The 27,898-nt window shown below is 41.0% G+C and overlaps 1 protein-coding gene across 1 annotated transcript in view; it reads left to right on the forward strand.

Moving 5' to 3' along the window:
- The window catches only part of THBS4 (thrombospondin 4), a 48,007-nt gene that overhangs the window by 2,806 nt on the left and 17,303 nt on the right, over nucleotides 1–27,898 (forward strand). The window contains exons 2-8 of the mRNA XM_069491922.1: nucleotides 1,590–1,793; nucleotides 21,111–21,358; nucleotides 24,242–24,350; nucleotides 24,681–24,763; nucleotides 25,081–25,132; nucleotides 25,337–25,542; nucleotides 26,965–27,102. Of these exons, the coding sequence (XP_069348023.1) occupies nucleotides 1,590–1,793; nucleotides 21,111–21,358; nucleotides 24,242–24,350; nucleotides 24,681–24,763; nucleotides 25,081–25,132; nucleotides 25,337–25,542; nucleotides 26,965–27,102 (1,040 nt within the window). The remainder of the gene's footprint in view (nucleotides 1–1,589; nucleotides 1,794–21,110; nucleotides 21,359–24,241; nucleotides 24,351–24,680; nucleotides 24,764–25,080; nucleotides 25,133–25,336; nucleotides 25,543–26,964; nucleotides 27,103–27,898) is intronic.

Below are 27,898 nucleotides of genomic sequence, written 5' to 3' on the forward strand. Positions count from 1 at the left end.
TGTTTCCAGTGTTTGATACTATAAATGATAATGTATTGTACAAGTACAGTGCCGCAGGATGGCTTGGGTTGGCTTCAGCCAACCTCTTAGTCTCTGCAGAGTCCTTCTTTCTTTGCTAAGGACAGATTATGTTGTCATATCAAAGTGCTATGCCAATAGAACTTTAGGTTTACCCCTCTTCCAATTGGATTTTCAGCTAATTCTTTCCTAAATAGAAATTCTAGAATTACCACCAGTGGCGAATATCCTTGTACCTAAATCATTTAGATTATCCATAATTTCCTTAGGATAAATTCCTATAAATAGAATTGCTAGATCAAAGGGGATGCATGTTTTAGGGCCTTTGATGCTGTTATTTAAACTGTCTTCAAAATGTTTATACTAGTTTAAATCTTACCTAGTGGTATATAAGAGTGCCATTTTCCTGAACTCTCACAAGCAGTTGGGTATTACTGTTTTCATTAGTTTTCCAATTTGATGGTGAAAATAATATCTTGTTTAAGTTAGCAATACCTTCATTGTTAGGTAAAAACCTGAACGTTTATTTATATACTTAATGGTCATTTGTAATTCTTTTTCTGTAAATTGTTTTTTCATGTTTGTTGCCCATTTTTCTATTAGAATGGTTATTTTATTGATTTATAAGAGCTCTTTATAAATTGTTAATATTACCCTTTTGGTAACCAGATTATTGTATCCAAAAGACAGCTCTAGGTGCTGAAATTCCTAGGGATATGGAATTGTTCAAATAATATTTGCATAAACTAATAGAAATACTAAATAACTTCTAGGGAGTAATACCCAAATTTGGCCTTTGCCTTTTAAATGCCTCTGCACATACTCTCTCATAGCTTTTCTAAATATTAGTTTCTGAGAGAAAATGCTGTTTGCTTGATCAAAAGCAACTTATACAAATATAAATTCTAATTTTTATAGATCAACTCTATTGGTTAAGATACAGTCAAGAAATAGAAACTATATCATTTTGTTTTGTTTTGTTTCCACATTGGGATTTTTTTTAACAGAAATATTGGAGAATTATAAAGGCACAAAGGGAACGCTTAGGTCTCACAAAGGTAGCAAATCATTTTGCCGACAGCACATCTGCTACCCCATCCGTGATTTCTGCTGCATTCCTGTCATTTGTCACTGACCAGGAAAATACAATTGGCTCTGGTCCTGGAGGTACGTAAGGGACCCGGTGACAGAAATTCACTTCTTGGGGATGTGAGAAAAACAACGGCTTGGATGCTTCACCAGTCCCCCTTGTACTTTAAGCCTTTAGCGTTTTTCCTGGTGGGCATTTTCAGAGCCACTTGTTCAGCCAAATCCAATTTTGTGTTTACAAATTGAGTCTTCTCTCGAGGGCTATCCTCACTGATGAATACTGTGCTATATTTCTTCTGGTTCAAATGTCCAGTCGCTGTAACAGTGACAGGGAAGAACTGGTGAGTTTGGCAATGTGGAAAAGGGATTACAAGATTAGTTATTATTGCATAGCTTGCTGTCACATTGTCCCACCCCCAAACAAACATGTTTTCCCCAAAGTTGAATCTTTCACTGACTCCCCCTTTCCCACTTCTCCCCAGTGTTTGACCTTCTCCAGTCCTCCGGTCAGAGGCTGAACCCAGGTGTTCTGCAGCCGTTCCTAACAGACCCCACCCTGAATGATCTCTTTGTGATCTCCACCTTCAAGCTGCAGACGAAAAGCTCAGCCACCATCTTTGGCCTTTACTCTTCAACTGACAACAGCAAATATTTTGAATTTACTGTGATGGGACGCTTAAACAAAGGTAAGAAAATCTGTAGAAATCATTTTCTTAAAAATCCTGTTTTCCTATTCCAGGATTTGGGGTCTATTTTCCTCAAGATGGCTCATTTCTTTGTATAATTTTATTCTCACCCAGTGTTCATTTCAGTTTTCAATATCAAATTCTTCTTACTTTACCTAAATGGGGAGGTGGGGCTGGGGGGGAGGGGAAGAGGCAATGTTGGGAGAAAAAAGAAAGAATTGCTTGTGGCCAAGATGCCTTTTGACATAGTCCCATTCTCAAATTATTCTGAGGCCAGTTCTGGAAGGGACAGAAGCCAGGACAATCAGGCCATTGTCTTAGCTCAGGCTGCTATAACAAAATAGACATTTATTTCTCACAGTTCTGGAGGCTGGTAACTCTAAGAATAAGGTGCCGGATGTCTTAGTCCATTCTGTATTTCTATAAAAGAATACCTGAGACTGGATCATTTATAAAGAAAGGAGGTTTATTTAGCTCATGGTTCTATAGGCAGAGTTCAAGGACATGACCCTGGCTTCTGGTGAGGATGTTCATGCTGTGTCACAACATGACAGAGAAGGTCAAAGGGGACACGGACAGGTGGGAAGCAGGGAAAACCTGAGGGGCATCCTGGCTTTCCAACAGCCCACTCAGGAACTAATCTATTCCCTCGAGAGCTAGTCTAGTCTTCTGAGAGTAAGAGCTCACTCACGACTGAGAGAACAGCACCCAGCCATTCGTAAGAGATTGACCTGCGTGACCCTCCCACTGGACCCCACCTTTCAACCAAATTTCAGTGTCAGTTTTGGTGGGGACAAATAAACCATAACCAGACCGTAGCACCAGCAAATTCAGTTCCTGGTGAGGGCCCACTTCCTGGCTTGCAGTTGACGATCTTTTCATTGTGTCCTCCCATGGTGGAGAGAGGGAGCAAGCTTGCTTGTGTCTCTTCTTATAAAGGCACTATTCCCATAATGAGGGTCCCGCCCTCGGGACCTAATCTAAACTTAATTATCTCCCAAAGGCCCCACCTCCAAATGTCATCACTTTGGAGATTCGGACTTCAGTGTAGGCATGGGTGGTGGGGGGACACAAACATTTAGCCCATGACAGTTTCCCCCACCATTCTTTTGTTCCCTTGGAAGCCCATGGCTTAGCAGACCCAACTCCTAGCTCTGCAAGCACCTTACTGGCCTTGATCACCCAAGAGAATATACCTCAACCGGTAGAACAGAATGAACAGCTCTCTTTTCTACCCGTGTGTGCCAATTTACACAGACCGGTTTGATCCCTCTGTGGTCATCTGTTTTGCTGTCATAGTGAGTTACTAGCACTGAGTAATGACTCCCAAAGAAAATGGTCACTATTTTTCATTGCCTTCCCCTCCGCCCGTGCCGTGGGGACAACACCTGTTCCTGTTTACTGAGGAATGTGACAGATGCGTGTTCGTGCTGCCTCATGCATTTAATAAAATAGGAGGACTGGTCCTTCTGGCTAGGTTTTATATTTATTTCGGTTTGCTTTATAAAGTAGACACTTCCTAGTGTTTCAGACTCTCTCTTAAATTCTACTTGTGATTGAACACTTAAATCTGCAGTCATTACGCGCTGAAAGAAGTGCCTAATTCTTAGCTTTCATAGGACTATAGAGTTAAGAGGAAAAAGGAATGGAACTTTAACCCTTCTTTTATGTCAAATTCCAACATCCTCCTTCCCTCCTCCCACCCCCTCCCGAGTCTGCTTTCTCTGTGCCTCTCAGCCTCTCAGGGGCTGTGGGGAGGTTTCAGATAATGCAGCGAGTCTGGGGACATGGGCAGCAGATGGTTTAACCCTTCCTGCCCCCTGTGCCCCATCTTCAGCCCTGATGAGAGATGATTTTGTCCCCTCTCTGCCTTGAATCAAACAGCCCCGTTTTGCCTAATACCTGTTGAAGGAACTGCTAATCTTCTAACAACCAGCAATTCTGTTTGTGATCTGTAAAAATCACTGTTCATCTGTAGAGCAGCAGCTTCTCACTAAACTATTTTAGAGGCACTGGAAAGATTTTTCTTTCAGCTCATCCAGCTTAATGCTAGTAGGTCCTCTACAGAGTGAAAAACTCTGCTCCTAGCTTTCCCCCTCACTGCATCTCACGCTCTATTTCTAAATGGGCCAGTATGTGTGACCCCATTGTGAAGAGTCTGTGTTGCTGGGAAACACAAGGAAGCAACTTCCTCTGAACTGATTCTTTCAGTTCATTCTATATGGGCAGAAGTAACACTGGATATATGGGCAGGTAAGTGGAGGGTAAGGGGGTTGTTAGTGTATTTCCTCTGAAGAATCACCAGTAATGTGAGTCAGCTGTAAATACCAGCTGATTGAAATTTTTAGGGGAGAAGATGAAAGAGTTGAGATGAAGGGTTCAAAGGTGAACCTCTCCACCCTCCATCATCCTGTTAAGGAAGATACATAGTTCTTAGAAAATATTGGGGGGTGTGGGAAGGAATCACCAGGCACAGTGGCTCATGCCTATAATCCCAGCAACTAGGGAGGCTGAAGCAGGAGAATCACTTGAGGCCAGGAGTTGGGGACCAGCCTGAGCAAGAGCGATACCCCGTCTCTATAAAACATAGAAAAATTAGCCAGGTGTGGTGGTGCGTACCTGTAGTTCCAACTACTTGGGAGGCTGAGGCAGGAGAGTCGCTTGAGCCTAGGAGTTTGAGGTTGCAGTGAGCCATAATGACACCACTGCACTCTAGCCTGGGCAACAGAGTGAAACTATGTCTCAAAAAAAAAAAAAAAAAAAAAAGTCATTGGGTCCATCAGATCCAAGAAAAAGACATGGCATGTGGTGGACTCCCCATTGAGGTATTCAGTAGTGGCCATGCTGGCCTGACATAATTTGTGGAGGTGGGGAGAATTATCTTCCTGGATGGTAAGCTGCAAGCATCATTCAACTGACCAAGAGTCAGCTGATCTGTTCTGTTAAATTGCTAGGAAACAGTGAAACAGAAGAAATCCAAATGTATCTTTCCTCACTTAAAATGCCTTAGTAGGAAATAAAACGCATCCTTCTCTCCATTAAAGTCCATGATTTGGGGGAGGAAGGAGGGTGACTACATGAGAGTATCAAAGAGCAGGATTGGTTGTCTGAGCTCCAGAGGAGCTCCTGGAACAAACTAAAATGTAGCAGATGGAGACTGCAAAGAATGAGTTTGCCACTGAGCTCTCTGCTTCTACTGTTACCCTCTCCAAGTCATCCTACCCAAAGCCACCTCATTACTGTTTACAACACACAGTTTGGATAAAGTTACACTTAACCTCAGAGACCTCTAGCGGCTCCCATTCCAAGCTAACTAAGGCCCACCACCTGCCTCAGCTGGGCATTCAGGGCTCCCACTGTATGACCCCAACCAGCCTTTCCAGTTTATCCCTCATTCAAGCCTTCATGCACACTGTACTTCAGCTAGGTGGGCTGGTGCCATTCCCTGGGTGCATTCATGCTGCCTCTCCTCCTCCATCCTTTTGCTCCTGCCCTCTCCTCCCCCTGGTACATGTCCTGCACGTCTGAAGACACCAAAATCCTACACATTCAAGACCCATCTGTAACCCCTGATATTTTTCCTTATATGGCTCTGTACCTCTTAAGAAGGCACTAATCTTAGTTCACCTTGTAACTTGAATTACTTCTAGGTTTTCTTCCCAGTTGGTTGTGAGCTTTCTGAGTGCAGAGACTGAAAAGTCCTTTGTGTTTACTGCGGCACCTCCTAGCACTGTGCCTTATACATAGAAGTAGCTCATGAACAGATTGAAACAAAATAAATGGAGGCTGAGAAAAGTAGACTTTTTCATTAAAGAAAACATATACCATTGTGAAAATTCTGGACTTCCACAATATATGACACAGGTGCTCAAAAAAAGGTTATTTCTAAAAGAATGAATTGTTGAAGACCTTTTGGATGAGGATATAAGAGAAAACTGGTGGTATTTCTGGTAGAAATGATCTGTCAGATAATTAGTAATATAGGTGGTATAATTTTGATAGAAATAAGCAGTCTACAGAAACCACTTGGATGGATAGAAGATGTGATTGATTCTCTTTTAGAATCTGGCATAGAGACAACTTTCCAGTTAGTGTCCTGAGTTTGAGTCACAGCCAAAAATCTTACCAGTGGTGTCACCATGAATACATCTCTGAATCTCCCTTAGACCCAGTTTTTTGTCTATATGGTGGGGATGATAAAAGCTACCTCACAGGTTGAGTGCAGTAACTGAATTATATAAGGTATAATAATTTTCTTTATACTATGAGGCTCAGTAAAAATATCAGGTTCTTAAATAGCATAAGATAGATAAAAAGATGTCTACTGTTTAGGCAACTGTCTTCCAAAGATGGTGGTTTGGTGAACGCTTGGCTCACCTTGATGACAGTTTTAACTTCCAGAAAAAAAAAACAAGAATAACTACTACTTTTAGTATTAATTTGATTGTTACAGAAGAATAACTTGGTGCTGTAGAAATGAACCCAAAGAATCTGCTGTAATGACCAGAGAGAGTCAGTCAAACTCCTTTTGGCCTAAGGATGGAAGACATCAAATAGTTCAAAGTGGTGGTTCTGAAGCTTGCAAGCTAAACAGAAATATAGCTTGAGAGATACAAGAGCTTAAAAATTAAAATTGTGGATGCAATAATGAGTGGGGAAAAATGAAGGGCCTCAAACAATAATCATATTTATGGAGCCTTTACAATGTCTGAAGACTGTGTTAAAAGGTCAGTGCTCATCTTCCCTTTTAACTTTTGCAATATTCCTATGAGATGCCCTTGAATGAGCTTAATTTTAAAGTGGTCATATGCAGAAGATGAAAAGAATTTTAAAATTTGACACAAAACTGTAATAATTAGGATGGAAACGCTGAAACCTAATTGAGTCAAAATTAGTAATTTACACAAAAGATAATAAAAAGAATGTTTTTGGCTATGTTCAGAATAAGCAAGGAATAAACCCCCTGCCTAGGATAGGTAATGCAAGATTAACAGATGACTGAGATCAGTCATAAATAGTCAGCTCTTTTGTTTCTATTTTACTCATCAAGGGAAATATTCTTCAAATTGTCAAGAATGGTTAAAAGAAAACAAAACCCAAGCTAGATGAGGAGATAGCTGAGTCGCTTTGGAACTAAGACCCAATCTCTTTAGTGAGTTTAATTATCCACCTCCAGGTGAATTATATATTGGGGTATTCAGTGAAAAAAGTGTTGGTGGAGCCTCTGTTGTTAACATTTAAAAATCACAGAGAACAGAAAGGCCCTAAAGGACTGGGGACAGGCAAATGTTTCCATTTTTATAAAGAAGGGATAGGTGGACTGTGAAAACCACAGGCTAGTGAAATTTAGGACAGACCTCTAGAGGGTTATGTGATTATTTGTGTATTTTGGGATTGCCTGGAAAAGAAATCTGGGATTTTTTTGAAGACAAAAAGGGTTTACTAAGAATAAATCATGCCAAACTTTTTTTCTAGTAAAGTTTCTAAGCTAGTGTACTTTATGCTGTGAGCATAACATATCTTGACCTTCAGAAACGAATTTTATGAAGTCACACGTTTTTTTTTAATTGTAAAATATTAAGGGGGCACAAATGATTTTTTTTTGTTACATGGATAGCTTTTATAATGCTTAAGTCAGGGTTATAAATGTGTCCATCACCCTAGTGTTTATTATGCCAGTTAGATAGGTTTTTACCCCTCTCCTCCTCCCCCTCCCCCTTCTTGATTTCCAGTGACTTTTACTTCTCTCTGTGCCCATGCATACCCATCGATTAGTTCCAAATTATTGGAGAGTACATGTGGTATTTATTTTTTCCATTCTTGAGATATTTCACTTAGAATTATGGTCCGTAGGTCCATTCAAATTGCTGCAAAAGACATTAATTCATTTATTTTTATGGCTGAGTAGAACCCTATGGTACATATATACACCACATTTTGTTAATCCATTCATGAATTGATGGGCACTTGGGTTGATTCCACGTCTTTGTGATTGTGAATTGTGCTGCAGTAAACATTTGAGGGCAGGTGTCTTTTTTATAAAATTACTTCTTTTCCTTTGGGTAGATACTCAGTAGTGGAATTGCTGGATCGAATGGTAGGTGTCCTTTTAATTCTTTGAGGAATCTCCTGCTGTTTTCCATAGAAGTTGTACTAATTTGCAGTCTCACCAACAGTGTATAAGGATTCCTTTCTCTCTGCATCCATGCCAGCATCTATTGTTTCTTGACTTTTTAATAACAGCCATTCTGACAGGGGTAAGGTGATATCTTATTGTAGTTTTAATTTGCATTTCTCTGATGATTATTGATGTTGAGCACTTTTTCATATGTTTGTTGGCCGTTTGTCTATCTTCTTTTGAAAAGCTTCTGTTCATGTCTTTTGCCCACCTTTTAATGGGATTGTTTGTTTTTTTTCTGGCTGATTTGTTTGAGTTCTTTGTAGATTCTGGATATTAGCTCTTTATCAGATGTATAGTATGCAAATATTTTCTCCCCTTCTGTACGTTGTCTATTTACTCTGTTGATTATTTTCTTTGCTGTGCAGAAGCTTTTTTACTGTAATTAAGTATCATTTATTTATTTTCATTATTGCTATAATTGCCTTTGGGGTCTTAGTCATAAATTCTTTGCCTAGGCCAATATCTAGAAGAGTTTTTCCTACATTTTCTTCTAGAATTTTTATGGTCTCATGCCTTACAGTCAAGTCTTTCATCCATCTTGAATTAATTTTTGTAAGTGGTGAGAGGTAGGGGTCCTGTTTCATTCTTTTGCATGTGGCTATCAAATTTTCCCAGCGCCATGTATTGAATAAGGCTTCTTTTCCCTGGTGTATATTGTTGTTCTGCTTTGTCAAAGATCAGTTGGTTGTACGTTTTGTATTTGGGTTCTCTGCTCTGTTCCATTGATCTACATCTCTGTTTTTATACCAATACCATGCTGTTTTGATTACTATAGCCTTAAATAGTATAGTTTGAAGTCTGGTAATGTGACGCCTTCCAATTTGTTCTTTCTGCTTAAGATTACTTTGGCTATCCAGGCTCTCTTTCGGTTCCAAATGAAGCATAGAATTATTTTTTCTAGATCTCTAAAATATGACATTGATATGATGGGGATTGTGTTGAATCTGTAAGTCACTTTGGGCAGTGTGGACATTTTAACAATGTTGATTCTACCGATCCATGAGTGTGATACGTTTTTCTGTTTGCTTGTGTCATCTGTGATTTCTTTCATCAGTGTTTGGTAGTTCTCCTTGTAGAGATCTTTCACCTTCTTGATTAAGTATATTCCTAAGTACTTTATTTTCTTTGTAGCTATTGTGAATGGTATTGAGTCTTTGAGTTCACTTTCAGCTTGACTATTATTGGTATATAGAAATACTACTGATTTGTGTACATTGATTTTGTAACCTGAGACTTCACTGAATTTATTTTTCAATTCCAGGAGTCTTTTGGTGGAGTCTTTGGGATTTTCTAGATACAAGAGCATATCAGCAAAAAGCAATAGTTAGACTTCCTCTTTCCAGATTTGGATACCCTTTATTTCTTTCTCTTGCCTGATTGCTCCAGCTAGGACTTCTAGCACTATGTTGAATAGAAGTAGTGACAGTGGACACCCTTGTCTTGTTCCAGTTCTTAGTGGGAATGCTTTCAACTTTTCCCCATTCAGTATGATGTTAGCTGTGAGTTTGTGATATATGACTTTATTAATTTTGAGATATATTCCTTCTATGCCTAGTTTGTTGAGGGTTTTTATCATGAAAGGGTGCTGGATGTTGTCAAATGCTTTTCTGCAACTATTGAGATGATTATATCATCTTTGTTTTGCTTTTCTTTATGTGGTGAATCACATTTATTGATTTACGTATCTTGAACCGTGCCTGCATCCCTGGGATGAAACCCATTTTGTCATGGTGGATTATTTTTTTGATGTGCTGTTGAATTTGGTTGCTAGTGTTTTGTTGAGGATTTTTGCATCTCTATTCATAAGGGATATTGCTCTGTAGTTTTGTTTTTTGTTTTTTTGTTTGTTTTTTGTTTTTTTCTTGTTGTTGTTGTGTCCTTTCCTGGCTTTAGTATCAAGGTGATACTGGCTTTATAGAATGAGTTAGGGAGGATTCCATCCTCAATGTTATGGAATAATTACCAGCTCTTTTTTGTAGGTCTAGTAGAATTTGACTGTGAATCCATTTGGTCTGGGGCTTTTTGTGTTGTTGTTGGGAGATTTTTATTGCTGTGTCCATCTTGCTGCTCATTGTTGGTCCGTTCAGGAGTTCTGTTTCTTCCTGATTGAATTTGGGAGGTTGTGTGTTTCCAGGAATTTTTCCATTTCCTCTACATTTTTTAGTTTATGTGTGTGGAGATTTTTTGTAGTATTCATAGATGATATTTTGTATTTCTGTGGTATCAGTTGTAATATCTCCTTTTTCATTTCTGATTGAGCTTAATTGGGTCCTTTCTCTTCTATCCCTGGTTAACCTAGCAAGAGGTCTATCTATTTTGTTTATCTTTCCAAAGAATCAACTTTTTATTTCATTGATCCTTTGTATTTTTTTGTTTTCCATTTTGTTTAGTTCTACTCTGACATTTGTTATTTCTTTTCTTCCGCTGGCTTTGGGTTTGATTTGCTCTTCCTTTTCCAGTTCCTTGAGATGTGATATTAGGCTGTTCATTTGTGATCTTTTTGTCTTTTTGATGTAGGCATTTAAGGCTATGAATTTTCTCCTTAGGACCACTTTTGCTTAATTCCATAGATTTTGAAAGCTTGTGTCCGCTCTGTCTTTAGTTCAAGGAATCTTTTGATTTCCATCGTAGCTTCATTATTGACCCAATAATCATACAGCAACAGGTTGTTTAATTTTCATGACTTATTGTATATTTGAGCATTTCTCTTGGAATTGATTTCCAGTTTTATTCCACTGTGGTCTGAGAAGATACATGGTATGGTTTTGATTTTTTGAGTTTGTCAAGATATATTTTATGGCCTAAGATAGGATCAGTCTTTGAGAATGTCCCATGCACTGTTGAGAAGAATGTATATTCAGTAGTTTGGGGGTAGAATGTTCTGTAAATGTCTATTAGTTCCATTTGTTCTAGAGTCCTAATTAAGTCCAGTTTTTCTCTGTTTATTTTCTGCTTAGATGATCTGTCTAGCTCTGTCAGTGGGATGTTGAAGTCCCTAGTAATTACAATGCTATTTATCTCTTTACTTAGATCTGGTAGAATTTGCCTTATGAATCAGGAGTTCCTGTGTTAGGTGCGTATATATTTAGGATTGTTATGTCTTCTTGTCGAATTGCTACCCATGCCATTATATAATGATCATCTCTGTCTTTCTTTACCATTGTTGATTTAAAGTCAATTTTGTCAGATATGAGAATGGCTACACCTGCTCTCTTTTAATTTCCATTTACGTGGAATATGTTTTTCCATCCCTTCACCTTGAGTCTGTGTGTGTCCTTGTGGGTTAGATGTGTTTCCTGGAGACAGAAGATACTTTGTGTGTTTTCACCCATTCAGCCAGCCTGTGTCTTTTAAGCGGGCATTCAGACCATTAACATTGAGTGATAGATTGATATGTGGGATGCTCTTCTGTTCATCATGTTGGGTAGTAGCTTATTGCTTTGTTTTCCCTCTTGTGATTTTGTTTTATATGAGCTGTGAGCTTTAGCTTTTGGGTGATTTTACACTGGTGGGTATCTATTGTGCTGATCTGTGTATAATGCCATTCTGATATTTCTTACAGGGCAGGTCTGATCATGACAAATTCCCTCAATATTTGCTTGTCTGGAAAAGTCTTTATTTCTCCTTCATTTATAAAACTTAGTTTTTGCAGGATATAAAATTCTAGTCTGGCAGTTGTTCTGTTTGACAAAACTGAAGATGGGGCCCCAATCCCTTCTGGCTTGTCTCTGTTGAGCAGCCTGCAATTAGCCTGATGGGTTTTCCTTTGTAAGTTACTTGATGTTTTCCAGCTCCCAGCTCACAGGTGTTTCTCCTTCATGTTAACTTTGGCCAGTCTGATGGCGGTATGCCTTGGTGATTCCCTCTCTTCAACGAATCTCCCAGGTGTTCATTGAGCTTCTTGTATCTGGATGTCTAAATTTCTAGTAAGACCAGGGAAGTTTTCCTCAATTATTCCCTCAAATAGGTTTTCCAGCCCTTGTGCTTTTTCTTTTTCACCCTCAGGGATACCTACCATTCTTATATTTGGCCACTTTACATAATCTCATATTTCTTGTAGACTTTGTCCATTCCTGTGGATTCCTTGTTCTTTATTTTTGACTAACTGGGTTAATTTAAAAGAGTTGTCTTCAAGCTCTGAAATTCTTTCTTCTGCTTAGGCCTAGTCTATTCTTAAAGCTTCCCACTGTGTTTTGCATTTCCTTAAATAAATTTTTCATTTCCAGACATTCTATTTTGTTTTTTAAAAATATTTCTATCACTTTAGTAAATTTTTCATTGATTTCCTGAATTGTTTTTCTAGTTTCTTTGAATTGGTTTTCCATATTCTCTTGGATTTCAGTGAGCTTCCTTACAATCCGTATTTTAAGTTCTTTATCTGGTATTTCAATATTTTCATTCTGGTTGGGATCCATTGCTAAAGAGCTGGTGTGCTCATTTGGAGGTGTCCTTTTGCTCTGATTTTCACACTTCTGGAATTCTTGCTGTGATTCTTTGTCATTCAGAGCAGCTGTTTCTTGTTTTTGTATTTTCTTTTGTTTATATAGGGTTTTTTCCCCCTTATTATTAAGGGTGTGTTTGTAGCATATGTTGGGTAAGGACCTTTAGCTTTGCTTGTGGGTACCTTGATGGGGATCTAGGTTCTGAATGGATACCTTGGTTATAGATATGCTTAGTGTGGTAGTTTTCTCGGTTGCTAGTTATACGCTGTAGTGGTGGTATACTATGTGTGTGGGCAGATTCCCTGTCTCTTGTTGATGAGGGATTTCTCTTTGAAATCCTTTCTCTTTCCCCAGCCCTGTGGTCTTCTTAACTGCATGAATTATATTGGGACACTCAGTTTAATCTCTGAGACAGTAGGTGGTGCTTGTGAGTAAGAATCAGCCACACCCTATATGATTGACTCAGTACAGGTTGTAATGGGCTGTACAAGTTGTCCTTCCTGCCAATAGGTGGCACCTGCAGGAAAGAGCCAGCTGCAGTGTTGGTTTTTGGGACCTGGGACCTGTGTCCAGCTTTAGTCCATCAGGAGAAGCACCCAGATGCCCCGGGCAGTAGGTGGGGCCCTGGAGCTCCCAGGGGACTCCTTATTTTCCACCATAGCAGAAGTGGTGGAAGAGTGAGGCTGGGTAGGGCTGGGTTGGACCAACCTGCTCTCCAGCTCCACGAAGGTGGGCACAAGTACTATTTCAGCAGTGGTTGAGGGTCTGCTCCCAGCCTACTTGGAAAAGCCCCCAGGGAGGGACTAAAGTGTCCCCACCAAGGCAGAAAGTCTGCTTGTAGAGGTGGACCCATCTGGGATTCACAGTTTGGCTGTCAGGAGTGAGTTTCACTGTTTCCCCCTCCTCCCCTGCCCCAAGATCATCTTCCAGCGTCTCGCGGCAAGCTGAAGCTCAAACTAGCTGGGCTCACCAGCTGGGACCTTCCCAGTCCAGGATCCAGCCCTGGACTGAAAGTGTGGCTTTCCTACAGGGAGAGGGGTGCCCCAAGAGCGCACTGCAGCTCATACCCACACTTCATGCTCCTCTCAGTTCTGTCCATGTGGGCTCTCTTGCCTCCCAAAATTAGTTCACAAATCTCCGCTCGGTGCCTCAATATGATTGAGTCCTGGGAGTATGGGATCTGGCCTGTGGGTTTGTCCCTTGGTCCCCCAAGATCAATCCCTGACCTTGTCAGGGAGAAGCGTGCTGATCCTGAATTGCTCATGGAGTGCTCAAGCAGGTTTAATGTCCCTCTGCTTTGGGGTATGCCCAGCTTTGCTGGAGCAGCCAGGCAAGCAGTGCTAGGGAGGGCCAGCGGGCAGGGAGCTCACAGTCTGAGCACCCCTTAGTCCACTGCAGATCTTGAAGAGGAAAGGTGTGAGCCCCTTCTCTGAGAGCCTTGATGTAGTGAATGTGCCAACAGAGGGGAAGCAGCTACTCCTGAGAATACCGGCTAAATCATGCCTTGGGGCATCCATGCCACTTGGCAGCAGTGGGCAGGGAAGGGGAGGGGGATGAAAAGAGTCTTAATGCATGAGAGCTGGCACTCTGGTCATCTTTGTTCCTCTCCCCGGAAGGCAGCCCTCCTGGAATGTCCAACCTCTAGGATCACACAGATCCCCTGGGACCCTCGAGCCCCTGTGGCCACCACAGTCTGGGCTGGAGTTAGGAAATGTTTGTGTGGGACCAAGTGACATGAAAACTGAAGAGCTTGAAGCTCCCCGGGGAGGACAAAGGCACACAATGGGTGGAGAAGCAGTATGGCACACGCTGTCTCAGCTCATGTCTGTGGTGACAGGAAGTGACCCTGAGGGGCCTGGTGCTTTGTTTTCAAGCAGCTCCCAGTTCACTGGTGGCAGCAGCTTTTGGGCTTGTGAGGGTAGAAAAGCTCTCCAGCACCTCGAGAGCCTGCTGACTACCACAGGCGTGAGGGAAGGAGAAATAAAACCCCCACCTACCCTTCCCATGGGACTCTAAGTTTCTTGGGGGTTGATATATGCTGATATCTTGCTCCTTGTTCTGCTCTGCAACTTCTTCCCATGGAACTCTGGTAGGTTCTGGAACTTTTTGCTCAGAATTACACCTGAGATGTTTTTTTCATCTAAAACTTTTCCTTCTTTCTGAGATGATCTGGTGACCAACATCTCTAGTCAGCCATCTTCCGGAAACCCTCTGATGTCACTCATTACACCTTTCCGAATAGTGTAAAAAAAGAATGAGCTAGGTAATAGTACTGCTAGGGATTGGTAAGCTGCCTTATAGCAGGGTATCTAGTGGTTTTTGACAAGGCTTTGTCTTGGACATTGAACTGTTCAACATATCAGTGACTTCAGTGAAGACAGAGTATTTTATCGTATTTTCAACTGACACAAAGCTGGAAAAGAGTTGAACTTGTTGGATGCCGTCATCAGCATTTACAAGGTCTCACCAGATGACACAATGGTCCCCAAGCAATCAGATGAAATTTAACAAGAATAAATGTAAGTTCATCATTGAGGAGTGAAAAGCCAATTGCATAAGTACAGGATGTGGGAGATGTATGCTAAGAGTTATAGTCAACAACATTAAGAACCAATCATTGTTGAGCATAGTGCCTGACACACAGTGGATGCTCAAAATGGTCTGCTGAATGAATGAATGAACAGATACTGTGATACAACTGTTTTTTAAAAGCTCCTTAAATTTTAGGTTTCATTAATGCATACATGTGGCCTGCTTAAGGAAATTAATAATCTTGGTGTACTCCTAATTGTCCAGGCCACATCTATGATACTGTGTCTAGTCCTGGACACGTTTCACAGAGACACTGTCAAGTCAGAGATTACCTTAAGAAGAGTCACCAAAACAGCACCCTTTTTTTTTTTTTTTTTTTTTTTTTACTACATCTAAGCCAAAAAGTTAAAGGAACTGGAGATATAAAGGAGCCAGACGAAGACATGAACTATATGAAAGTTGCCTTAATATGTTTGAAGAATGTCGTTTGTAATGAGGAGCAGACTAAAACTCGTCTAGCTCTGAAGAGTAAAATTGGGACCCATTGGTGGAAGTCAGAGGAAACAGATACTGGGCTCTGTATTTGGAAAATCTTGGAGAGCGATCCAAAAGTGAAATGCGTTTCTCTGCAAAGTAATGAGTTCCTTGTTACTGGAAATGTGCTGGTAGAGGCTGCACTTTTATTGAAGGGATTTGTGAAGTGAGATATTAAGCTGGATGACTTATAATGCTAATATTCAGTGATTCCACTAAGGCTAGAGAGGTTCCATGGGCACTTAAGAAACTGCTTTGCAGCTCTCTCCTATAACATGACCTTGGGATTCTGTGCACACTCACAGCTTTGTCATCAACTAGATAGTTGCATACTATGATGAATCTCGTTTTCTCAAAACATAAAAGTCCTCTACAGATGTTTAATATAATTTCCATGTTTTCTTTCAATAGATAGTTTCTTTGTTCTGTGTATGTGTGTATGTACTCTTTACAGTTGTTCAAACAGCCATAAGAAAATTTTGAAACAAAGAGACTGCATTTATCATCGCTGCAAGTCACCTAGAGTACTTTCAGGAAAAGCAATTTGATGATTTACGTTTTATGTGTATTTCCAAAGCACTAAGTTACAAAGACTTAGTGTATAGGGCATAAAGATAAGTAAGCAAAGGCAAACAAGAATATCCATCACAAAAGCCATTAATGGCAAGAAGACAATTTTTAAATGTACAATTATTTAAAAAGAAGAGGAAAGGTTGACATTGATGACTTTCATCATATATTTAAAAGTGCCAAAGAGCAAAGCCATTTGCCAAGCAAAGCAGAGAGCCCCGGGCTACCTTTGTTAGTTTGCTGCCTGCAGGCCAGGCCACTCTGGACTCCTTTGCCCAAGCAGATGAGATATTACCATTTCCAGTTCTTTAAAGCTGGCCCCCTGCTTCATTATTTTGACATTCAGCATATCATAATATTTTTGACTACCAGGTTCACTTTTCAAAAAGCGCCTTTTGAAAATTCTTTCCCAAGTTAGCAATATTTCAAATCTTCGTTGCTTGAGTCTGCTTTTCTACCCCCTGCCGGTCACTGAGATCATATTTAATCAGGCTGGACTATGTGGCTCCTGTGTCGGGCTGGTACCCAGGCATGGAAGTGTGGCTTTTGGACAGTGCCGTAAAATCAGACCCAAAATTGTCAAGTACACAAAGATGCTAAGTTAGAGGGAAGAGATTTATATAAGTAAACCAACTGAAAGTGTCTCCACGGTTTAAAAAAGATATAATGGTGGGTAATGAAAATCAGAGTGGACACAAATACTCTATTTTATCTATTTTTTCATTCCATAAATAGATGTATTGGTGCCTCCAGATGCTATGGTATATGGGAAAATTAGTAAGAAATAGACTCGGCGGCATGGGGGTGATGAAGGTAGTGGGAAGATTGGGGCAAGTCCTGGGATAAGAAGCTTAGATAGTATTTAGAATCCACAAGGGAGTTACTGAAGGATTTTATTTGCTTGCTTGCTTTGAGAAGGCAATAAGTTGATCAGAACAGTCACAAGATGCTCAATCTGTCAGTTCAAAAAACCTGTGTAGAAAGAGACCTAAAGTAGGAAGGTGAGTCAGGAATGTAACAGAGAAGCCCAGAGATGCAGAGCAGAGCTGAACTGCCCTGTGACAGATGACCACCTGCTGACCGTCAGCCTCAGTTGTGTTTGGTGTGTGCTGTGTTCTCGCACTAGCCCTGCAAGACAACAGGCTGCAATCCCCAAGCAAACTTGTGCAGCTGGGGGTGAGTGAACGCCGAGCGTGGGAACTGAATGTGCCGCAGCTGAAGAAACAGGGTTGTACCCAGGGACTGTTTTCCTGAGTGTGGGGCTCCCGAGGGTGGTGACCGGGCAGAGGTGTGGTGGAACTGGGAGGTGTGGTGGTTCCAGCTTCGGGGGACGGGCTTCTCACCCCTTCCAGGAGGGGCAGAATGACTGTCCTGCTGCCACCATAGTATTTTCCCCTCTATTTGGCTGGCTCTGCTATGTGTGTGGGTCGGGCAAAGAGAGGGTGAAGTGAGCACTGGGAAAGGGAAGCTGGAGAGAGGAAGAGAAACATGTCTGTTCTCTCCCTTCTCCCATGGTGCCACCTCTGGAGAAGGTCAGGAAAGCTCCCCCAGCAGGCTGCAGGCTCCTGGGGCTGGAGCTTTTCACTGTTTCCGGACTCAGTACGACTGATGGGAGAATGCTGAGTTTCCTGAACGGGGTGTGTCTGCCCTCTGGGGTAGTCTTACTGCTCTGAAGATAAAATAAGTGTAGAGGCACTGAGGTAAAGCATTTGCAATAAAAAAGACAAATGAAAACTGGAAGCCACAAGAAAAATGAGAATTATTGGATCGAGTATGAAGAATGGTAGATGTCAAGGCACTTGATAATTTTTCTGCTAACAGACACCGTGAAGATGAAAGTTTCCATGATTCTTCTTTGCCTTTTTTCCTCTTGCTATTGTCACAAGATCTAGGAGCCTGAGGGATTGTCATTTGGGTGTTGCACTGCGACATAAAGCAAGGCAAAAGTGCAGAATCCCCTTAAATGAAAGTATGAACACAGTTGTAGGTTTTGCTACCTGGAATTAGATGTTGAATTACAACTCTCTAAACTTTTGTATTTTCTATGGGAAAAGCTTTAAATGCAATCATTTAATTATTTATTGGAAGTTCAGAGTCACAACACTTAATGCATCCCTGCTGTATATAAAGTACTCAACTAGGTACTATTTATAAAATTGAACTCAGCTATTCAGTTATGAAAATAAACCATGACCCACCTGCCATGCAGAGGCCCATTAGAAGCAGGCAATATGCCCATGAAAATATGTTTCCTTTGGATTTCACAGAAATATTAATTTAGGGAGGAAAAATCACAAGTACTTGTTTTATGTCACTATGTGTAGCCTCTTAAATAGTTAATACAGGGAACAGAAATGGTGGCCATAACTAAAGTAAGAAGATATTGAGTAAATGTATGTGTGACCTAATTCAAGTTTGGTGGTCCAAGTGGTATTTTTCTTGGCCTGTAAAAACTCCAGGTATTTGCGAAACTGTTCTAAATAGTAAAGTAATAGAAGTTTTTTAAAAATTAAGTTCATATGTTTGGGTTCAATTTCTCCCTCTTTTGGTTGCTATATATGTCACCAGTTTCTAGCCATGCAGTTGCTTATTGTAAATTCTCAACAATTTTTAAAATTTTTTTCATTCAAATTTGTTTTCATTTTTCATTTTTCTATTTTATTGTTACATAATGTTTTACATATTTATAGGGTACATGTGAATTCTCAAAATTAACATTAAATAAAAGGATAAAAATTCCATTGTGTCTCAGATTAGAAATACCTTAGAATTTCTACTCATGTCTATTTTCTTCCATTCTATTATTTTCTTCCTCTTCATACCACATTTATTTAAGTCTTACCATTTATTTATATTTATTCAGTACTTCAGGAAACTTAGTATTGTACTGGAATTGTAGAGAGTCCTTCTAGCTGGTCTGTCTTGCCAAGTCTTTACCAGTTCTCTTCTCTCAGGAAGCCAGTGGTGTGACCACACAGACGTAAGAGATCTCCTGTCTGACTCCTCCCGCTGTCTCTCTGCATCACAGACCTGATGCCAACTGGCTCTTCCAGACCATAATCAAATGGAAAATCAAATCTAGTCAGAGTTCAGAAGGGGTGGGAAAATGAACCTAGAAAGTCTAATGTGGAGAACGGCTTAAAATATATCCTTAAAGTTTCCCGGTAGTAATGTTTCCTTTGGCAATACTGCAACATAAACAGGTATTCATGGCTGGCTAATCCATGGGCAGTACCAACTTGGCATTTACACTCTACAGAAAAGGTAACTAAGGAAAAATGGTCCAAGTTACTTGCCACAAATCGTACAGATTGACAGGAACACAGTCTGGGTGCATGTGTGTAATACATTTCTGTTTTCCATTTTTTTGTATATAAGTAATGGTGTGTCTTATAGAAAAATTAGACAGTGAAGATGATCCAGAAAAAAAAAATACACATCATCCAAGCATCTAGCATGTTAATGGTGACATAGTTTCTTCTAATTTTCTATATATGTATGTATATATGTATACGTAGTTTATATACACACTTTTTTCCTGAATGAAACTATCAACATATGGACTTATGACCTTTTTTTTTTTCACTTAACAAAATACTGGGAATGTCTTTTTGTGTTTTTAATATGCAGCTATTCCATAGTGTTCCATTTTATGATTATACATGAACTAGTCAGCCCTCTCTTTAGACATATCTGTTGTGTCAAATATTTATTGTGATATTTCTGAAATGAGCATTCTTCTCCATACATCTTGGTGCTTCTTTTTTCTTTAATTTCCTCAGTTTTAGTTCCTAGAAGTGGCATTGATAGGCCAAAGATTCTGTACATCTTTAAGGTTCTGATACACATGACTAAATTGCCCTCCCAGAGAGTTCTAGCAATTTAAGGCTTTCCCACCCTCAAGCAGATGAAGACTTTGACTCAGAGCTTTGGAGCTGCAGTGATGTGTTTACCGCCTCACTTAGCCAGCAGCATTTGCAATCAGCCTCCGACCTTGTTCCTGGGGTTGTTTCTGGTGATGAATTTGGGTTTGAAAGTGGTACCTGTGGATGGTCCTGGACGAGTGGTAGGTAGACTCACCAGGACTTTGGAAGTAAATAAATCACTTTGGTCTTTCTAGCAAACGTCTGCCAGTGGGCTCAGCTCACAAAGGGTCAGCTTCCAGGAACAGATTTTAGCTCAGGGTCCCTTATGTTCAGGACAATAATGGAGTGAAAAAACAAGGCCACAAATCAGGGTGATTTTTCATTTAGTGAGCTTAATGTGAATATTCTCACTATTCACATAGTAGTTAGTGAATGCAATATGTGAATAGATAGCTACCCACATAGGAACAAAAAAGCAAACAGAAAATAAGATAGTGGATCTCCTTCCTAGTCCTTCTTTTGCAGCCTTTTATTTCCTAACTGAGCATGGTTAAATTTAGAAATGGGTTACTGAGGGACAATGTGACAGATCACACTTGATTTGACATGTGTTTACCAAGACGTGTGCATGCCTAGCATTCCTTTAGTCATGGAATCCGCCACACTCGGGTTCAGTGTCTTGTCCTGCCATTTCTTACATCGTTGAGCAAGTACTTTCACTTACCTGAGCTTCACTTTCCTCATTTACATTTATTCCAATTTCACTGGGTTGCAATGAGTAGAAATTAAGTATTTAAAGTACCTAAGGACAGTCCCCAGTACCATGGTTTGCTCAGTAAATGTTTGGTGAATTAATAAATTCATGCTCTCTGGAGCTTACTTAGATTTTAGTTTGTTTTCTGATGGAGTTCTGCTTGCTCATTGTACTTACTACTATCTGAAGTTGTTTATTTTCAAATTTACTACATATTGTCTGTTTCTCCATCAGTACAAAATGTCCTCAGGAGGAGAGTGGATTCCGATGCCTGAGACAGTGCCTGGCACACAGAAGGCGGTGAACCTGTCGGTAGTTGTGGTTATGACTTGCTCACATTCTTTCCAGCGACCCCAGTCTTGTGGCCAGGAAGCTGTTTAGCCCAGGACCACCTGCTTCCCCTCGTCACACCATTCACTGATCTATGCTTGGTTCCAGCCATCCTCCGTTACCTGAAGAATGATGGGAAGATCCATTTGGTGGTTTTCAACAACCTGCAGCTGGCTGATGGGAGGCGGCACAGGGTCCTCCTGAGACTGACCAATTTGCAGCGAGGGGCTGGCTCTGTAGAGCTCTACCTGGACTGCTCCCAAGTGGATTCCGTTCACAATCTCCCCAGAGCCTTTTCTGGCCTCTCCCAGAGTCCTGAGTCCATTGAACTGAGGACTTTCCAGAGGAGGCCACAGGTAGGAACCCACAGACCATTCTTTGAAGTGCAAAGGTGGGCTACCAAGGCCTAGGGAGTGCAGAGGATTGTGCTGAGAAAAATATGCCAGGGTCTCATGCCGTCTGTGTATTAGAATCACATGGGGAGCTTGGAAAACAACTGCTAGAGGGCCACCCTCAAGACAAACTGAATAAGAATCTGTTTAGTGGTGCTAGGCATCAGCATTTTTTAAAAATTACTGATTCTAATGTGAAGCCAAAATTGAGAGTTTCTGCTTTCAGTGATTAGTAGAGACTTTAGATACAATTGTAAAGTTGGAAAAAATTGGCAAAAATAAAAATAACTGCCTTAGGATGATAGCATTAGCTATTTTCAATATTCTATAATGTTATTAATATTTATTATTTTCAATGAAATTTTTAAAAAGAATGATTGGAAACTGCCAAGCACTGGGAATGGCATTTTTCACAGGTCTTGTCAGAACATCCACTAACAAAAAAGGAACTTTTTGCTAGCTTAGTTCAATGTGGTCTTAAAAAAAAAAAATCCCATCACCTTTGTCTTCTGTTTTACACCATGTTAATGGTGGTTTTTTATTATTGTTATACCATTGCCCTTGCTGTAGAAATTGCCACATGCATGTCTTTTAGGATTTTGTGCTAAGAAATGCTTTGTTTCCTATAAAGAACTAATATTCTTTGTCCTTTCCAATAATACATAACTAGTTACAGTTCCTGAATTTTGTCTGATATAGAAGTCAATGTCAAAATCAATAACTATGTTCATCTGTTATGGCCCATAATATTTTTTCTTCTAGCTCTCAATCTTCATTTTCCATTTCTATTTTATTGTTATATATGCTTTAGTTACAAGCTTCTCTGAGCTCTTTGTGTAAAGAGACAGGGTGTGTAAGAAACAATTCCCATTATAAGCAGGAATGCTGTGAAGTTTTAGATAATAATATAAAAACTATGAATCTAACCTCAAAATTTTATGCTTAAACAACAGGAAGCATTTTTTTTTTTTTTTTTTTTTTTTTGAGACAGAGTCTCACTTTGTTGCCCAGGCTAGAGTGAGTGCCCTGGCGTCAGCCTAGCTCACAGCAACCTCAAACTCCTGGGCTCAAGAGATCCTCCTGTCTCAGCCTCCCGAGTAGTTGGGACTACAGGCATGCACCACCATGCCCGGCTAATTTTTTCTATATATATTTTTAGCTGTCCGTATAATTTCTTTCTATTTTTAGTAGAGATGGGGTCTCGCTCTTGCTCAGGCTGGTCTCGAACTCCTGAGCTCAAACGATCCGCCCACCTCGGCCTCCCAGAGTGCTAGGATTACAGGCGTGAGCCACCGCGCCCGGCCAACAGGAAGCATTTTAAAGCAGAAATGCCAAGAAAGCTAAAATCCAAAGTTTTTTTGTTTGTTGGATTTTCTTTTTTCTTTTTGGTTTTGCAGAGGCACATAGAGAGATCTTTAATGTAGGCTTACCTATAGAAAAAAAATTAATGAATAGAAAGATATGCTAACCTTTATTTCTGAATCCCCAAAGTAGCCCAAGTCATCAGAATAACAGTCAAAAATTGTGTCACTGGTCATTTCAGAAATTAGTATCCACCACCAAATAAGTCAATCTCTAAAATATGGGACTCAGCCCGACAAGGTCGTCAGAAACTATACTCACTGGAATTTTCTCAGAAGTTTTACCTCCTTAGACTATCAGTAGGGATCACAGTGGCTGGGTTTCATGGTCACCTACTCTTTCAGTCAATTAGTTAACCAATAGTCACACTCTAGGCATTAGGGATACTGCGGTGGGAAAAACCAGCTGTGGTCCTGGCCTCTGTGGAGCTTATAGCCTGATGTCCAACACAGTATCTCTTACATAGCACATGCTGCATAAATCTTAGCAAAATTAAAAAGTAGAATTCCTCTGAAAATCCTTAGCATGCTGAGTTCTAAAATAACAATGGTGACTTTACATTGACAGTTAACATAAACTTTTTCTATCATATACAAATATAATAAAAATGAGCACAAGTAAAAGTTACAAGATAAAAGGGCAAGGTAGTTGACTTTTTGACTAACAATGAATGATTGACATCAACTAGTAATATTAAGATATGATATCAACTGCCTAATGATCATAGGAGATACTGTTTATTTGTTCTCATAGCCCATGGAAATCAGAGGCTTTGCTGAAATGTGGAGCTAACACATCCTAAAAACAATACTGTTTAAAATTGAGATCAGATGCCGGGCATGGTGGTTCACGTCTGTAATCTCAGCTACTTGGAGGTTAAAGCAGGAGGATGGCTTGAGGCCAGAAGTTTAAGACCAGCATGGGCAACATAGTGAGACCCTGTCTCTGAAAAATTGAAAAAAATAGCCAAGCATGGTAGTGTATGCCTGTGGTCCTAGCTACTAGGGAGGCTAAGGCAGGAGGATCACTTGAACCCAGGAGTTTGAGGTTGCGGTGAGCTATGATCACGCCACTGCACTCAGCCTGGGCAACAGAGTGAGACCCTGTCTCAAAAAAATAAAACTGTGATTGGTATCTTATTTTAGTCTAAACTCCATAAACAAATTCCAGACAATTCTTAAGAGGCTTCTGCTACAAAATAATTCTTTCACCATGTAGGAAAATAGCCTTTCCTCTTCTTGGCCACCTTGATGAACTTTCAGGCCGAGTTGGATACAGCATTTTCCTAGGCTACTGGCTACTTCCATATTCACTTCAGAAAAATAGGCTGGCAGGCTTTAGGAAAAATGTGAACCTACAAAATTATGTAAGATGTCAGAGTCGAAGTATACAGGGCTGCTCTGTTATGAAAATTGCATAAATATGCAAGCACATTGGCTTGTGAACAGTGTCAGAAATCTATGGTGTGACTGTGATTTCTTCCAGGACTTCTTGGAAGAGCTGAAGCTGGTGGTGAGAGGCTCGCTGTTCCAGGTGGCCAGCCTGCAAGACTGCTTCCTGCAGCAGAGCGAGCCGCTGCCCACCACAGGCACAGGTGTGGTGAGCCCCGGACAGTTTGCACGCCTCCATCAACACAGACAAACTCCAGGTCCCCTGGATGGACTGGGTCCCAGCAGAATCAAAGTCCAGGACAAGGAATATTTTCATTGCACTTTTATTTTTCTAACTCACATGAATTTGGACTAACTAGCCAGTGGCATCATTATTTTATTTTTATTTTTTGGTGAATTAGAGAAATTGAATTCAGATACCCTAACTTTTTGAATCATCTTGTCATGATGATTCTCCGAGGAAGCATTTGGTTTTGAGTCACTTAGAAATGACTGTCACTGGCTGAATGCTCCTTGCCTTTTGGTTCCTACAGGAGACTTCAACCGGCAGTTCTTGGGTCAAATGACACAATTAAACCAACTTCTGGGAGAGGTGAAGGACCTTCTGAGACAGCAGGTAACCAACAGGACATATATCAGAAAAGCCCCAGTCTTATCAGAGCAGTTCTCGGATAAGCTCATGGAGCCGCAGGCCTGCCCAGGCAGGGAGGCGGACTCTGAGCCAGACCTTGGGGGGCCCATGCAACTCCCCACCCCAAGCCTCTACTAGAAGCACTTTGGAAATGGGGGCTGAGCTTGTGACAAACACCGTAGTTGCAAGTCTAAGTCGTAGTATGTTAGCACTGCTCTAAGAAGTGTGACGTGGATGCTTTCATTCCTGGATCATATTAGGCACTCCTTTTCAATGCTTTTTTCCCTTTCTCATCTTTAAAGGTCAAGGAAACAACATTTTTGCGAAATACCATAGCTGAATGCCAAGCTTGTGGTAAGTGCTTTTCTAGTGACTGGCTCTTTCTGAGTCAGGTGATACAGACTGGTGAAGGTCTTGCCTGCATTGACTGCGTTTCTGAAGGTTCACCATGAAGCTGGAGGGACGGGAAGGAAAGTTCAGTGGGAAACCAAATTTCATTTTGCATCCTGTATGTCTTCCTGGTGGGGAATAAGCCTGTGGATTCCTGGTTTTCTCTAGGTCCTCTCAGGTTTCAGTCTCCAACCCCAAGCACCACACTGGTGCCCCTGGCACCCCCGGCACCCCCAACACGCCCACCACGCCGGTGTGACTCCAACCCGTGTTTCCGAGGCGTCCAATGCACTGACACCAGAGATGGCTTCCAGTGCGGGCCCTGCCCCGAGGGCTACGTGGGAAATGGGATCACCTGTTCTGACGTGGATGAGGTAAAAGTTCACTTACACAGAGTAGGGGCTGCCTGAGTCTCCTCCACACCCTACAGCACATGGCAGAAGAAGCCAAGCTGGTGAATAAAGGACAACTTGGGTTGTCCTCCAGGCTCCATAAAAACTACTTCCTTAGGAATCCTTGGAGACCCTGAGATACTGTGAGCAGCCAAAGGAGGCGTGACACACGGTTGTGGCCATATTTGTCATTCTTGCTGTGTTTCCAACTCTTCTACCAGTCTGTGTTGCTACAATGCCGAGACTTCTGCCAACATCTGCATTGATTATGTCTCCTAAGCAGTCTGTGTTACAATTTTGCTTTTCCTATGATTTTGCAAATGTAGAAGGGGAAGACTTTTATAAGGGTATATTTTAGAGGTTAACAATGGATTTCTTCAGGCTTCCTAGATAGAGGAGCAGAGGGGACTCTCATGCCAGCAAGACCTGTTGAGGTGGCCCTGTAACCTGTGAGCAATTAAAAGTGCCCAGGGATGGAGCCAGCGGGATCCAGCAAATATGGGCTGTCCGTAGCAGGTGGCAAGGTTGCCACCGATATGTGCCTTTTCCCTCTCACCCAGCCAGAGGAGGGCTGCAAGGAGAAGTGGAGGGAGGGGCACACACGGGGAACTTATGTGCACGCTGACACCCACGGACTCCCACAGGCTCACAGCAGCACTTGGCTGACTACCTTCCCCGGTAGTAAACAATTAAGATGGTCTCTAGTAATCCCTCAATTGGAGAAACAGCTGTACACGTTTCACAGAACTGCATCTGGTTTTTATCTGTGAACTAGAATTTTCCTCCATTTGAAAGGGCAGGACGTGGTCATGTTTTTTACATTAGTCGAAGTGGTTAAAAAAAAAAAAAAAAAAAAAAGGACCAGAACAAATCTCCAAGACTCTAAAAGCCTTGGAATAACCATGGACTTGATAGGCATGAAGGCAGACACAGACCCTGATGGATAAACCTTACTGAAGCAGCACCTGCCCTGGCTTTGCCTACTCTAGGTCCTTCCGTTTAAGCAGTTGGTTTGCTAATGCCTTTGGAGTCATCTAACAGCCAGCTGCTGAGCAGTCCAGGGACATGGTCCTTTCACAGAGATTTGTGAATTCCAGGTTAGAACACCAGGGAGCTGCTTACACCAGGATGTAGGGTGGTTAACATCAGGGCTCCTTTCCACCTGGATATACCATTATTCTGTAAAGCAGGAAAGCCTGCTGAAAGGCAGCCTAGATTGTGTGGGGCAGACATTCAGTGGGTAACTAGGAAGTTGGAAGCTTTTATTTCCTTTTATCATTTTTTCCACCGAAAAACAGTTAAATGACTAAACAAATGTGCAAATAGATGAAGAAAAGTTTGAGAGAGTTTTCTCTGTGAACTTTTTAATTTAATTTATTTATTTATTTATTTATTGGTCTCCAGTGCAAATACCATCCCTGCTACCCGGGCGTGCGCTGCGTGAACTTGTCTCCTGGCTTCAGATGTGATGCCTGCCCGGTGGGCTTCACAGGGCCCATGGTGCAGGGTGTTGGGATCAATTTTGCCAAGACAAACAAGCAGGTGGGCTGAAGTTACGGTTTCTCTTTGGTTTTCATCTTAACAGAACAATTTTGGTTGGTTCCCACCTCTTCAGTGTAACCCTTCACCTCCTTGAGCAGCCAGTGCCATGTGGAACGTCATGGTGCACAACAAGCCAATTAGGAAGTTTTCCTACTCATTCCTGAGTGTATATATTCATAATGTCTAGAAGGGAGGAAGCTGTTCCATTGGGATAATAGAGTATCACTAGAAACCCAGTCGATGGGGCAATACTGGCTATGTGGCATAATTTCAGACTTATTTTGTTGGTAGCCATTGAAGATTTTGTCCTCCAGAATAACTTGAGAATCAGGGAAACAAATAAAAGCTTTGAAAAATTAGGTCACTTTCATAAAGTCATTGTTGCCAATCAGAAAGTGTTTTAGAGATGAGGGGATTTCAAGAGTAGAAATGATCCCCTGAGGCAGCCTCCCCTTTTTCTTATATAAGCTATAAATTGCCATAAAGCACTTGAGTACTTTATGACAGTCTCCATTTATTTCCAAATGTTCTACTACATCCTGGTCATTATTTAACTGACTGACTATGAAATTCTTTCTGATGTTTTCAGCCCTTGCAAATGGTAGGTCTATAAATACATTTTACTACCTTAGAGAAATTATTATGTTAGCTTTGAAGAAGGGCAAGGGTTCATTATTTCCTAGCTGCCTATCAAAGGATTCTAGAGGGCATGATTTTTTAGAGTAGAAAAACGAGGCAAGCTAGACATGGGAATGACAAGAAGCCATCAGAGTGATGACCCAAAGTTTTTCTAAAT

This window comes from Eulemur rufifrons, chromosome 17 (genome assembly GCF_041146395.1).
Source record: "Eulemur rufifrons isolate Redbay chromosome 17, OSU_ERuf_1, whole genome shotgun sequence".
Lineage (NCBI taxonomy): Eukaryota > Metazoa > Chordata > Mammalia > Primates > Lemuridae > Eulemur > Eulemur rufifrons.